Source organism: Carcharodon carcharias, chromosome 7 (assembly GCF_017639515.1).
Source record: "Carcharodon carcharias isolate sCarCar2 chromosome 7, sCarCar2.pri, whole genome shotgun sequence".
Lineage (NCBI taxonomy): Eukaryota > Metazoa > Chordata > Chondrichthyes > Lamniformes > Lamnidae > Carcharodon > Carcharodon carcharias.
Genome location: NC_054473.1, coordinates 11,011,659 through 11,025,398, shown reverse-complemented (window position 1 = coordinate 11,025,398; position 13,740 = coordinate 11,011,659). Strand labels below are relative to the sequence as shown.

At 45.0% G+C, this 13,740-nt stretch overlaps 1 protein-coding gene across 1 annotated transcript in view; it reads right to left on the bottom strand.

Moving 5' to 3' along the window:
- The window catches only part of plxna1b (plexin A1b), a 538,027-nt gene that overhangs the window by 289,884 nt on the left and 234,403 nt on the right, over positions 1 to 13,740 (bottom strand). The window contains exons 4-5 of the mRNA XM_041191009.1: positions 12,014 to 12,154; positions 2,733 to 2,833 (exon numbers count right to left, since the gene is read on the bottom strand). Of these exons, the coding sequence (XP_041046943.1) occupies positions 2,733 to 2,833; positions 12,014 to 12,154 (242 nt within the window). The remainder of the gene's footprint in view (positions 1 to 2,732; positions 2,834 to 12,013; positions 12,155 to 13,740) is intronic.

Sequence of the window (13,740 nt, the reverse complement as noted above, 5' to 3'; positions counted from 1 at the left end):
CCAGGAAGCAGAGACACCTGTGGAATTCTCAGGAGATGAGATGTTCAAGAGCAGAGGGGGGGAAAACAGTTACCTTTCAGGATGAAAAAAATCCACAACTTAATTCAATTTGCATTTCATTTTTGGCTCAATTTAATATAAAATGTAGAAAATTGCAGACTGTGCATATCAGAACAATATATTGCAGAGTGGGGGAATACGTCTGCAATACTACTGATTAAGCTCTTCTGCAACAAAAAAAAGTGTCCATTAACACTTTGCATTTTATTTGGTCAGCAAAGAAAGACACAAAAAATGAGAAGATTAATGTAATTTCCATTTCTGAGCAACGCTGGAGATTTTCAGCACACCATCGATCGCAATAAATGTCAGTGGTCCTCCTAAAGAAAATAGCAAGTATGCAATAATCTAGCTTAGAGAGCGCTACTTTGTGTAAATGCATGAAAGAGGAGCTGGGCCAATGGCAGTCCCATGTGCACATGGATCACACGCATATCCACCCACCAATCACACGACTGGTTCAGATGAAGGAGGTCCTTGAACCCATTGCCTCTGTTTCCTTTCCACCACACCAACCCTAACATCTCAACAACATCCTGGGGGTTACCATTGACCAGAAACTGAACTGCAGCAGCCCTATAAATACCATGGCTACAAGAGCAGGTCAGAGGCTGGGAATTCTGTGGTGAGTAACTCAGATCCTGACTCCCCAAAACCTGTTCGCCATCTACAAGTCACAAGTAAGGAGTTTGATGGAATATTCTCCGCTTGCTTGGATGAGTGCAGCTCTTACAATACTCAAGAAGCTCAACACCAACCAGGACAAAGCAACCCGCTTGGTTGGCACCCCATCCACAAACATTCACTCCCTCCACCATCAACACACAGTGGCAACAGTATGCACATCATCTACAAGATGCACTGCAGCAACTCATCATAGCTTCTTCAATAGCACCTTCCAAAACCATGACCACTAACATCTAGAAGGAGAAGGGCAGCAGAAAGATGGGAACACCACCACCTGGAAGTTCCCCTCCAAGCCACTCACCATCCTGACTTGGAATTATATCATCGGTCCTTCACTGTCACTGTGTCAAAATCCTGGAACTCCCTCCTAAATAGACCTACACCACATGGACTGCAGCAGTTCAAGAAGGCAGCTCACCACCACCTTCTCCAGAGCAATTAGGGATGGGCAATAAATTCTGGCCAAGCCAACGAAGCCCACATCCCGTGCATGAATTAAAAATAAAACCCAATGTGGCATCTCGCTGGTTCCAGAGAGACCTGGGGACTGTCCTCAACCAACATTGTCAAACTTTTCCAGGCTCTTGTCCACCATCTACGGAAAGAAATACTTCCCGACACTCACGCGGCAGGCTGCACTCCCAACGCCGTCACAAATGAGGCACTGTCTTTTGAACGCAACGTTAAAGCGAGGCCCCATCTACCCTCTCAGGTAGGTAAGGAAGGTCTCACAGCATTATTTCAGAGCTGGGGCATTGAGGGCAAACTCTATTTGTCAGCCAACCTCAATACAAAAAGACAATTGGCAGGCCACCATCAGATTACTGCTTCTGAAACCTTGCTGTGCACAAACTGAGCCTCACATTTCTCCAAGCTACAACAGTGACCACATTTCACTGGCTGTACAGCAGTTTGGGATGTCCTGAAATCATGAAAGACACTTTACAAACGTAGGCCTTTCTTCTTACATTTGCTCATTACAGTCCTGCCCCTCGGTCTTCACTGCTACAGTCCTGTTCCACATTTAGTTTCACTTTCCACCTGCGATGTCTCAGCAATGTTAAGTGCCAAACATGGCGGGCAGAGAGAGGGAGGGACACTTCCTGACTGGACACTTCCACTGCCCCCAGCATCAGTGTAATACTGGATGAGAGCAGCTCCAGCACCGCTCAAGAAGCTTGAAAGCATCCAGGACAAAGCAGCCCGCTGGATTGACACTTCATCCACAAATATTCACTCCCTTCACCACCGACGCACATTAGCAGCAGTATGTACCATCTACAAGGTGCACTGCAGGAATTCACCGAGACTCCTCAGGCAGCATCTTCCACACCAACAACCACTACCAGCTAGAAGGACAAGGGCAGCAGACACACGGGAACACCACCAACCTGGAAGTTCCTCTCCAACTCACTCACCAACCTGACTTGGAAATATATCGCTGTTCCTTCACTGTCGCTGGGTCAAAATCCTGGAATTCCCTCCCTAACAGCACTGTGGGTGTACCTACACCACATGGACTGCAGCGATTCAAGGAGGCAGCTCGCCACCACCTTCTCAAGGGCAATTAGGGATGGGCAATAAATGGTGGCCTAATCAACAACGGCCACACTTCATAAATGAATAAAAAACAAAATCTTGTGGGAGAGGCCAGCATAAACCCAGGGCCAAGAGGGCAGGGGTGGGGGGTTGTGTCAAACAGGAAACTTCCTCTCCAACTTCAGGACAATCAGACCGAGTACATCGTTTTTTAAACCACTTGCCTTTTTCAAGATGCAGTGTCTGCCCCATCTAAAAATCGATCCACCTCCCTTTGGCAGCGACACGAAGAACTAGCACCTTCCACACCGACTGACAACACATTCTGGGAGTTCACTAACCTCTGGGAAAAGGGTTGTCTAACATTCAGCCGATTCGTACTCCCTTACAGTTTCTAAGCCGTGAAAACATTGGTACCAAGGATTGATGAGGAGGAGTCTACTTACACGTTATGCAGAACGCACCAGCCGCAATGTGGATCACGGGAGCCCAGGCACACCTCACAGCTCTCATACTGCTCACAGCTCTCCACTGGAACGCGGCTCACCTGTACAAATAGGAAGCACTGACCATTAGCTCAAATACTGAACCCATCACAAGGTCAAGGAGCAAGGGCTGTACATTCAGCAGGGGCAGGGCACTTCATAGCGTTCTTGCCCAGCCAAGAACTGCTGAAACACCACCCCTCCACCCCACACAACCCACACACCGCCCACCCCGCCCCGCCCCGCCCCACCACCCATTGCGTATCAGGTCTCCCTGTGGTGTCCGTGACAATAATGGCAGATGAAGTCACAGCACACCACAGCAGTCGATGCTGAAACCTCTTTGCTGTGCTTCCACAGGAGAGGATGTTTATGCATAAACCAATTTAATAAACAGTTTAATCAGCCATCCAGCCAAAATCATCTGCTTAGGACAATCCAGGTGCTTGGACTGAGGTACATCTCAATTTACTTACTTGTTCCCACTGCACAATTATATCCTTCCTTTCCCGAAGGCGGAGTTTCCCTTCGGAATGTGATTCCCGGTGAGTAAACTGGGTTACGCGAGTGGGATATTTTTCAGTGGCGACAATTATTTGACTGTGTGGGGCATTGCACAGCCAAAGCCTCATCTTGGCTGTCACTACAAATACAATACCAGAAAATTACCACAGGAGATCTGCTTAGGTGCATTTTTAAAGCAAAAGATTCTCGGTGTACAGGCATCACTGGCAAGATCGGCATTTAATACCCATCCCTGGATGCCCCTGATAAATTGGCGGTGGGCCTGCTTCTAGAACCACTGCAGTCCCTGCAGTGAAGGCATTCCCAGAGTGCTGGTAGGAAACAGTTCCAGGATTTTGAACCAACGACACAGAAGGAAAGGGCTGATGTACGTCTTCATCTGGAAGGGAAGAGACTGGGAGGTCACAGAGAAACATTAAGAGGGTAAGGAGGTTAATGGATAGAAACTAGAACCAACCACACTGGCCGATTCCTCTCCTCACTTATCCTAAAGGTTACCATGTTGAGGTTCTATTGGTCCAGGCATAGAGAAAACAAACCAATCCAATGACACTTTCTTTGACACCAAGGTGATGGAGGCCTCCTACTAAGGCTGAACATTATGAAACTAAATTAGATCAAGGCCAACATTAGAGTCTAGGTAGCTCTGTAGGGAAAGGAAAAGAACATCACACCAAGTCCAGTTTTGCCAGATTCCCTTAATTCACCACAAAATGACAGCATCATCTGTGCCCTAAAGTTACAAATCTGATCAATGCTTCCTCTATACAGAGACAACTTGGAAATGCAGAACACAAAACTGCACTGCTGGGCAGTTTCATAATTTAAAGCAATGCAGACTGAAAATGGACTTGCACATCAGCCTTCCACCACACACAAACCAACTATCAATCTCTGCCCCCACCTAAATGCAACTATATACCTGCAATGCAAGTCCCAAAGCCTCGTTCACTCGACTTTCCTAAACTGGGGCTAGTTTTCAACTCCAGCCCTGAGTCTCCCCTATCCAGTGGCTGAAACCTACACACATATGAATTAGGAGCAGGAGTAGGCCACTCGGCCCCTCGAGCCTGCTCCACCATTCAATGAGATCATGGCTGATCTAATTTTAACCTCAACTCCACATTCTTGCCTGTCCCCAATAACCTCTCACCCCTTGCTTACCAAGGGTCTATCGGCCGCTGCCTTAAAGATATTCAAAGACTCTGGCCGGGGCCTTCCAGCCCCTTCATGGCAAGGACCCACCGCTGGAGATTCAGCAGCCCAGTCAAACTTCAACTTTCGGCGGGAACAGACGATCCCAGTGGCCGGAAATTCCTGCCCACTGCCTCGACCACCTTTTGAGGAAGAGGATCCCAATGTCTCTCAACCCTCAGAGTAAATATTTTGCTTCCTCTCTGTCTTAAATGGATGATACCTTACTTTTAAACAGTGACCCCTAGTTCTAGATTCTCCCACAGGAGGAAACATCGTCTCCATACCCACCCTGTCAAGACCGCAGGGTCTCATATGTTTCAATCAAGCTGCCTCTTACTCTTCTAAACTCCAGCAGATACAAGCCTAACCTGTCCAACCTTTCCTCATAAGACAACCCACCCATCCCAGGTGTTAGTCTAGTAAACCTTCTCTGAACTTCTTCCAACACATTTACATATTTCTTAAATAAGGAGACCAATACTAATAGTCGTTTGGCAGTACAGAACTTGAGTATTGATGAGAAAGGAGACCTGTCTAAGCTTTTTGTCTTGTGCTCATCAGGACACTCACAAGAAAACCAATATAAGAGGAAAACAACAATTTATACTGTATGTGGAAAACGAGTGCTGATTGGTTGGTGAGGTAACACCACTTGCCAACCAATCAGCACTCTCTTCACATACAGTATAAATTGTTGTTTTCCCTCTTATATTGGTTTTCTTGCGAGCGTCCTGATGAGCGCAAGACAAAAAGCTTAGACAGGTCTCTTTTTTTCCCGCAATACTCGAGACCAATATTGTACACAGATGTGGTCTCACCCATACCCTGCATAAATGAAGCATAACCTCCCTACTGTTGTATTCAATTCCCCTTGCAAAAAATGATAACATTCTATTAGATTTCCTAATTATTTGCTGTGCCTGCATACTAGCTTCTTGTGATTCATGCACTAAGGCACCCAGATCCCTCTGCACCTCAGAGCTCTTCAATCTCTCACCATTTAGGTAATTTACTTCTTTTTTATTCATCCTGCCAAAATGGATAATTTCACATTTTCCCCCATTATACTCCATCTGCCAGATTTTCACCCACTCACTTAATCTATCTATATCCTTTTGTAGCCTCCTTATGTCCTCTTCACAACCTACTTTCCTGCCTAGCTTTGTGGCATCAGCAAAGTTAGCAAGCATACCGTTGGTCCTGTCATCCAAATCATTTATACAAATTGTAAAGAGTAGAGGCCTCAACACTGATTCCTGTGGCACGTCACTCATTACATTTTGCCAACCAGAAAATGACCCATTTATGCCTACTCTCTGCTTCCCGCTATCTAGCCAATCTTCTATCCATGCCAATATGTTACTCCCACACTATGATATTTTATTTTCTGCAATAGCCTTTGATGTGGCACTTTATCAAATGCCTTCTGAAAATCTAAGTACAGTACATTCACCGGTTCCCCTTTATCCACAGCACATGTTACTCCTTCAAAGAACTCCAATAAATGGGTTAAACATGATTACCCTTTCACAAAGCCATGTTGACTCTGCACGATTACCTTGAATTTATCTAAGTGCCCTGCTCTAACGTCTTTAATAATAGCACCAAACAGTTTCCCTATGACAGATGTTAAGCTAACTGGCCTCTAGTTTCCTGCTTTCTGTCTTCCTCCCTTTTTGAATAAAGGAGTTACATTCGCTATTTTCCAATCTAATAGGACCTTCTCTGAATCTAGTGAGTTTTAGAAAATCACAATCAATGCATCCACTATCTCACTAGCCACTTCTAGGACAAAATCCATCAGGACTCAGGCACTTGTCAGCCCTCAGCTCCAACGATTTGCAACGTACCACTTCCCTGGCAATTGTAATTTTCTTGAGTTGCTCTTTCCCTTCCATTTCCTGATTTACAGCTATTTCTGGGGATGCTTCTTATATCGTCTATAGTGAAAACTTATGCAAAATACCTGTTCAATTCATCTGCCATTTCTTTGTTTTTCCATTATTAATTCCCCAGGCTCACCTTCTACAGGACCAATGCTCACTTTGTTAACTTTTTTTCTTTTTTAAATACCTACAGAAATTCTTACTATCTGTCTTTATATTTCTAGCTAGTTTTCTCTCACGCTCTCATTTTTCCCCTCTTTATTAATCTTTTGCTGTTTTTTATATTCTGTCCAATCTCCTGACCTGCAGCCATCTTTGGGCAACTATATGCTTTTTTTCCCAAGTTTTATACTAACTTTAACTTTGTTAGTTAACCACAGATAATGGGTCCTCCCCTTGAGACTTTTTCTTTCCCATTGAAACGTATCTATTCTGTGCATTCTGAAATATCCCCTTAAATGTTTGCCCCTGCATCTCTATTGACCTTAACCTAATTTGCCAGTTCACTTTCACCAGCTCTGCTTTCATGCCCTCATAATTGCCCTTATTTAAGTTTAAAATACAATTCTTAGATCCACACTTCTCTCCCTCAAACTGAACATAAAAATGCTGTCATATTATGATCACAGGACAACAGTAAACAGGACGACCTGAAGAGGAGCAGCCCAGTTGCTAGGTAGTGTGGGCCCACAGTTACAAATTGTACTAACTGTTACTAACCTCACTTTGCCCAAAGCCAGATAAATGTTTTCCCAAGTATTTTTCCAATTCCCTATTGAAGGTTATTGTCGAGTTTGCCTCAACCACCCATTCAGTCAGCAGATTCCAGATTGCAGCAACCACCGTGTGTATAAAAATGTTTCCTTGTTGCCTCTGGCTTTTTTGCCAGTCACCTTAAATCTCTCTCTTCTGGTTACTGACCCTCCTACCACTGGGAACAGCCTTCGCCTTATTTCCTCTGTCAAGATTCTCCATGACTTTCAACTCTATAAAATCTCTTAACCTTCACTGTTTTAAGGAGAACAATCCCAGCTTCTCCACTCTCTCCATAGAGCTTAAGTCCCCCATCCCTGGTACGAGAAGGTCCAGGCATAGCTCTGAGTGCTGATTCTCCATCCAACCCTGCGATGCTTATCTGGGAATACTTAATTGATAGAGAAATGGTAGGGTTTCCATTCCTCAGAACTAACTTGATGAGCATGAAATTTCCCTTCAAAACAACCCCTTGTATAGTCAAGCGCTGTTGTTGAGACCTGCTGTTCTATTATTCCCTAGTCTCGTGCAAGTGACTGAGCAACTTCAACAAGTAACGTCTGCAAGCCTGCCTCGAGTTTGAATGGCTGATTAGCTTATGGTTGAGCCAATTATTGGCACAAGGAGGGTTTGTTGGCGGCGACTCGAGCCAAACAATTGCCTGGCAGCACAAAACTGGCACCTACTCTTGAACTGTCAGGATGCCTCGCTGTACCCTCGATCCAACCATTGCCGCATGCATTACAGTGACTGGAGCCAAGCAGAAACCAGCTGAGGTCAGGAGAGAAACTGAGGTCCTTCTGCCCACTTCAAAAGCCAGTTGGTGTCTGCGGCTTTGATGGCCCGGGCATTTAGCTGAAGGTGGGGGTGGGCAGCTCACTCTCAGTGAAGGTATCAGAGCACTTGTCCATTTGTGCAACATCTGTAGGTGATGGGATGGTGGGGTTGGGGAAGGTTGGGTGGCAGGGTGGGGTGTGGAGGGGTGTGTGTGCGGGGTGTTGTGGGGGGAATCAGCAGAGGTTCCACTCCAGGTCACTGCCCAGGGTCCTCCACTGGAAGAACATAAATGCAGCTGTTGAGCAACAGCTGTATCAGCCTTGGATGTGATGCCCACTCGTGGAGGATGACCAATCATTCAAGGTACTGAAGGCTGATTGGTGGAAACTGCATTCGAGTGAGGGGGGAGGGGAGGTGGAAAATAAGTGTTTCTATATCCCAAACTTCACACCTCTGTTATAAAATCATTGCTTGCAATGCTTGTGGGGGCCACAGGGTATTATTACACACAAGGCCCTTTTAAGAGGAAAAATAGACGCCTCATGGAGGAATGAGACAGAATAAATGATTGTCTCACATTAATTCAACATTAAAGTGAATAAATAGGCCCTCAGATTTCAATTAAGAATCTCACAAACCCACATTGAACAAGAAACAATGGCATGGCAGACTCCCAATCAGGCCCCAGCATTCTGACAAGGAGCAAATTCAATAAAACATGGTTCGTTCCCTCAAATAGAATATTTTTATAAAAGAAAAGGGTGGTTTAAATTTAAAACAAAAACCACCACCAGTCAACTCATAGTGAGGTGCAGGATCGAGAGATCAAGTAAGTCACCAGGCTGGACGCTGCCTTTGTCCCGGGATCCTTGTCGAACAAGCAGAGCTGGAGGCGTACAAAGACCTGCCTGCATGTTAATCCTGCAAGAATCCTGCTCCTCCATCTCCTGTATCCTCCTTGCCCCCAGGAGTGTCCTTAAAGAGGGAATGCACCCTGTTTGGTAGGACACCCTGATGCCTTCCTCGAACACTGGGGACCGCACAGTGTGGCGAGAGCATCTTGCGCGCGTTACGATTTTAATGGGGAAGTTTCTTTCCTCTCATGTTGAGCTTCTTCTAATTTTAATGGGCCCCATTATATTTCTTATCTGCCCCTAAAAAGCAGCATTTTTTGGGCTGCAGTTTCCACTTTGGATGCAACCTGGGATCCTGTGTTTCTCTTGGGAAGTATCTTTTCTCTCTCAAGTTTCCACTCAAACTCATTTGCAGATCAGTGAGCACAAAATTTGCCATGAACCAGCACGATCGGGCAGTGTTCCAGAATGCAACACTTTCTCCCCACTATTGTGCTTTCAAAAAATATTCCTTAATACACTTAGGAGCAGTAACTCAGTGCGGTTTGATTAATACAGCTTAAAGTGGGTTTATCGCAAAAAATAATAACTTTTAATTATTATGCATCAATCCATCACACGTGGGGATCCCGATTTATATAAAATTAAAAATGGTTATAAAAAACTATACAGAATAATTTTCTAGTTATAGTGAGACACATATAAATTAAAATATTGAAAGTAAAGTTAAAACAAAATCAAAGGCATTCAAAACATTCCTATTCATGCCCTTGTACCCAAAAGAACCAACATTATTTTAAAGCCTCCTCACAGACCCACGAATGGGTTCAATTAATAGATATTCATTTGGAGGCAAAGCCAATTTTGGGGGCAGGGTCAGCTTAAACACAATAACTTTTAAACCAGCATGAATGATCGCACTCTGAATCTTTGCCAGTTCCAAGCAAATTATGCGTAAAAATACCAACACAAGTGAGCAGAAACTCCAGGCCGCTAATACTCATCCGAAAGCCCTGGGGCAACACAATGTCACTCTTATCGTTACGTCATAATAGCCCCTTCCCCCCCCGACTCCCAGCCCCCCTACCCATCTCCCCCTCAGTGACTAGGCTGCCTGTCACATTTGGCCAGAACACAGCGCATCAGCATCCAAGCCAGCTTGCTATCCTGCTGACTATCGCAGAGCCGCAGATACCTTCATCAATCAAACTCTTAAATCAGGGCCACTTAAACAGGTAGCAGCTTCAACAGACAGATGTTCAGTGTCAGAGAGCCGGGAATAGCACTTGGATTGGCAAGAACACTATCTACACTTGATCCGTTTGCATGTAAGGGGAAACGGAGGAAGATTTATGGAACTTGTAAAAGGAAATTTTAAAAAAACACAGCAAAGTATCTTGGGCCTTAATCAAACCTTTTATTTTGATATAAAATCAGCAGCCAGACAGTTTAATACACTAACAAAATGCTGCTGTTAGCTCACTGCGTGTAGTGCTTTGGAGCAGAACTCCATTCTTAAGTAGCTGAAGCAATATAACAGAACACAGGCTGAGGTTGTTTTGGAAAAAATGTGTTGAATTGTGTAGTGACCATGTTACCTCACAGCAATCAAACTAACTTTCAATAAACAACAAAGTACATTTAACAGGACTGTTATTGGGCCACATCTATTGGAGGTATTAAGTCAGATGGACCAAAGGTTAGGTCACAAGAGTGTCTTAAAGGATAAAAGAGAGGTAACAGAGAGGAGGAGCTTTAGGGAGGGTATTCCAGAGCTTGGGCCCAGGCAGCTGAAGGTGCGACATTAGTGGTGGAACAATTAAAGTTGGGAATGCACAAGGGGCCAGAATTAGAGGAGTGCGGATACCTCAGATGGTTGTGGGGCTGGAGGGGGCTTAGAGACAGGGAAGATCAAGGCCATGGAAAGATTTGAAATCAAGGATAAAGATCTTAAGACTGAAATATTGCTTAACTGGAAGCCAATGTAGGTCAGTGAGGTCAGGGGGTGATGTATGGATAGGACTTGGGTCAGAGTAAGGGCATGATCGACAGAGTTCTGGACGACCTCAAATTTACAGAGATCATTCAAATGTATCTCCAAATATGCCAAAGGCCTCATATGCTTCACAGACTGCTGAAGGAAGGCAAATATATCTTATTCCCACAACCCATTATTCTCTTTAAGGACCATGTGGACCCTTGATTAGTTTTTAGCTCTCACTCCGTCCTATATTAGAGTTTACATATGCGGCCTCAATTAGTTTCCACTGTAACCCACTGTCGGGTATCTGTTATTCTATATTTAAAAAAATTAATCCCTCAATTAGATTCTACCCTGTAACTCGCTCTTAGGTATCCATTATTCTGTATATAAACCACCCAAATCCCTCATTTATATTCCAGCCTGTAACTCACTCCCAGGTAGCTGTCATTCTGTTTATAAACCACTCAAACCTCTCGATTAGACTCCAGCCTGTAACTCACACCCGGGTATCTGTCATACTGTTTATAAACCACTCAAACCTCTCGATTAGACTCCAGCCTGTAACACACATGCAGGTTTTTTTTAATTCTGTGTGTGAGCCACCCAAAATTCTCATTAGATTCAAACCTCCAATCATGCCTGAGTATCTGCTGTTCTATATATAAACCCCCAAATCCCTTGCTTAGATTCCAACTGAGTTTTGCTGTTCTTCAGAATGATGCTTCAGTGAGTGCCTTGCTTTCAGTCTCTCTCTGAGCGCACAGAATGTCATCATTTGAGAGCTTTTTGAGTTTAACTTGATCTGGGGTTAGAAACACGGATTCGAGTGTCAAAGCACCATCTGCCCCTGGCTACACTTGGTCAGCTGCTGGAGAGGATTCGAGCACCTCCAATCCCCAACTCTGAGGGGACATTCAGCACCACGGACAGCAGCCTCTCCTCAACACTTCCCCCAGTGAGAATTTGGCCAGGCGGTTATTTGGAATCTTTGTCCATACCCCGATCACCCACACACGCCCCTCCACCATCCACCCCCCAGCCCCGCCCCTCCACCCCCATTATCCCCACTTCACACCGGGTTCGGGATGGAATAACTTAGATTCCTGGCTTTCTGATTGCAATTCCCTGCTACAAAGTGCGCGCGGTCACGATATCCACCCACAGACCCGTCACCCCACGGTTGAATAGGCCGTCGATGGAACTTCTGTAGAGACCTGCCAAATGGGACCCACTAAGAGCTGTTCTGGGTGAAGTGGTTTTAGTTACCCGTTTGTCACTCATTGCGTAGATGTACTGGTAATCAGGACTGAACACCAAGTCGCGGAGTATGGGACTTCCCTCAGTGACCGTCACGTTTTCATACAGCATCGGACCCCCTGAGCCCAGAGTGATGGAATCAACCAGAATCTGAAAGACAAAACGCAATGGAACTGTCATCAGTATAAAGTGGTTAGAAGGCTTTCAGCTGTGGAAAAACACTGTCACAGAGATACTCCCTTCCATCTCCCACTAAACATATTTCACATCTGGCACTTAACACTGCTTGCACAAGACTGTCCCACGCACAGGGCAAGTCTGAAAGCTCTGAATTCAAGTCCGAGGTGATGTAGTGCACCCTGACCTGAAGACTAAAACGATGGTGATGGTGGGTGGGGGAAGGGGGAAAACAAGGACAGGGCTAATTAAAGTCTAAATGCTTCCAATACAATTAACACGAGGGTAATAAATATTAAAGAGGAGCTGAAAGCAAATCACCTATTTCTACATTCTACCAACGAGTTCTTATTGAGTTAAATAATCTGCTTATAATCATTAAATCAACTTTTCAGCCTTTATAACTAAGTTGAACGTGACATGTTTGAGGACTAATGGGATAAGGAGTTGGGAATTTATTCACTCGGACTGCCAGTCGGCCACAGAATATTTAGATTCAATTTTTCAATTGAACTGACATTATTACACTGGGTTGCAATTGGCAGTAATTTAATCCTCGATAATCTCAAATATAATCAAGCAGTGTACAATACCCCTGTATTGACGGCCAATCTCAGCAGCCTCTAGCTCAGCCGCTGCTGTCAGCAGGCAAATCACAGATCCAGATGTTGGATTGCAACGGGCAACAGCTAAGCGTGTCCCGATGTACACAGAGCAGCTGCCCACTGAGGCAGTCACTTTGCCCATAAGGAGTCAGGGGAGCTGTACAACTCATTACTCCACCACACAACCTGCGTGCACACACATTCCACAGGAGTGGTCACTGACCTCACAGCTTCCGAGTTGCACCAGAAGCAGAAGTAACCCAGTGACGTTAAACCACTCTGAAGGAGGGTCCTACGGATTCGAAACGTCAACCCTTGTTTCCCTCTCCACAGAGGCTGCCAGACCTGCTGAGTTTTTCCAGCATCTTCTGTTTCTGTTTCAGATTTCCAGCATCCGCAGTATTTTCCTCCTGTATTAAACCAAGGGGTATCCCCTGCACCCTTAGGTGAATGTAAAACAGCTACTGTTCCAGATTAGAGCAAGGGAGTTCTCCCCAGTCTCCTGGTCAATAATTGTCCCTCAAAAGACATTGTTAAAGATCCAAATTATCCAGACCTTGCTATGTGCAAATTGGCTGCTGTGGCTGCTCCATTACAATAGTAACTAAATCGCAAAAACATACCATTGACTGTAAATTGCTTTGGGATGCCCTGAGGTTGTGAAAGGTGCTATATAAATTTATATTGCACCAGCCACATGGCTATGCTTCCAGTTCATGACCTCCATGTTTCACCCACCTTGTTGCTCGTAACGTTAACATAAACCTTATCCGCTGAGGTCACTGAGTGAAAGGAACCAGCCAAAATAATGCAGGCAGCACAAACAGTTGAGCAATACAAGAGGAGCTCCAGTCTCACACCAGTGCCTTGCTGGCCAACCTCAGGGGGCAGTTAAGAGTGAACCACATTGGTGTGGGACTGGAGTCACATAGAGACCCAGGCCAGGTAAGGTAT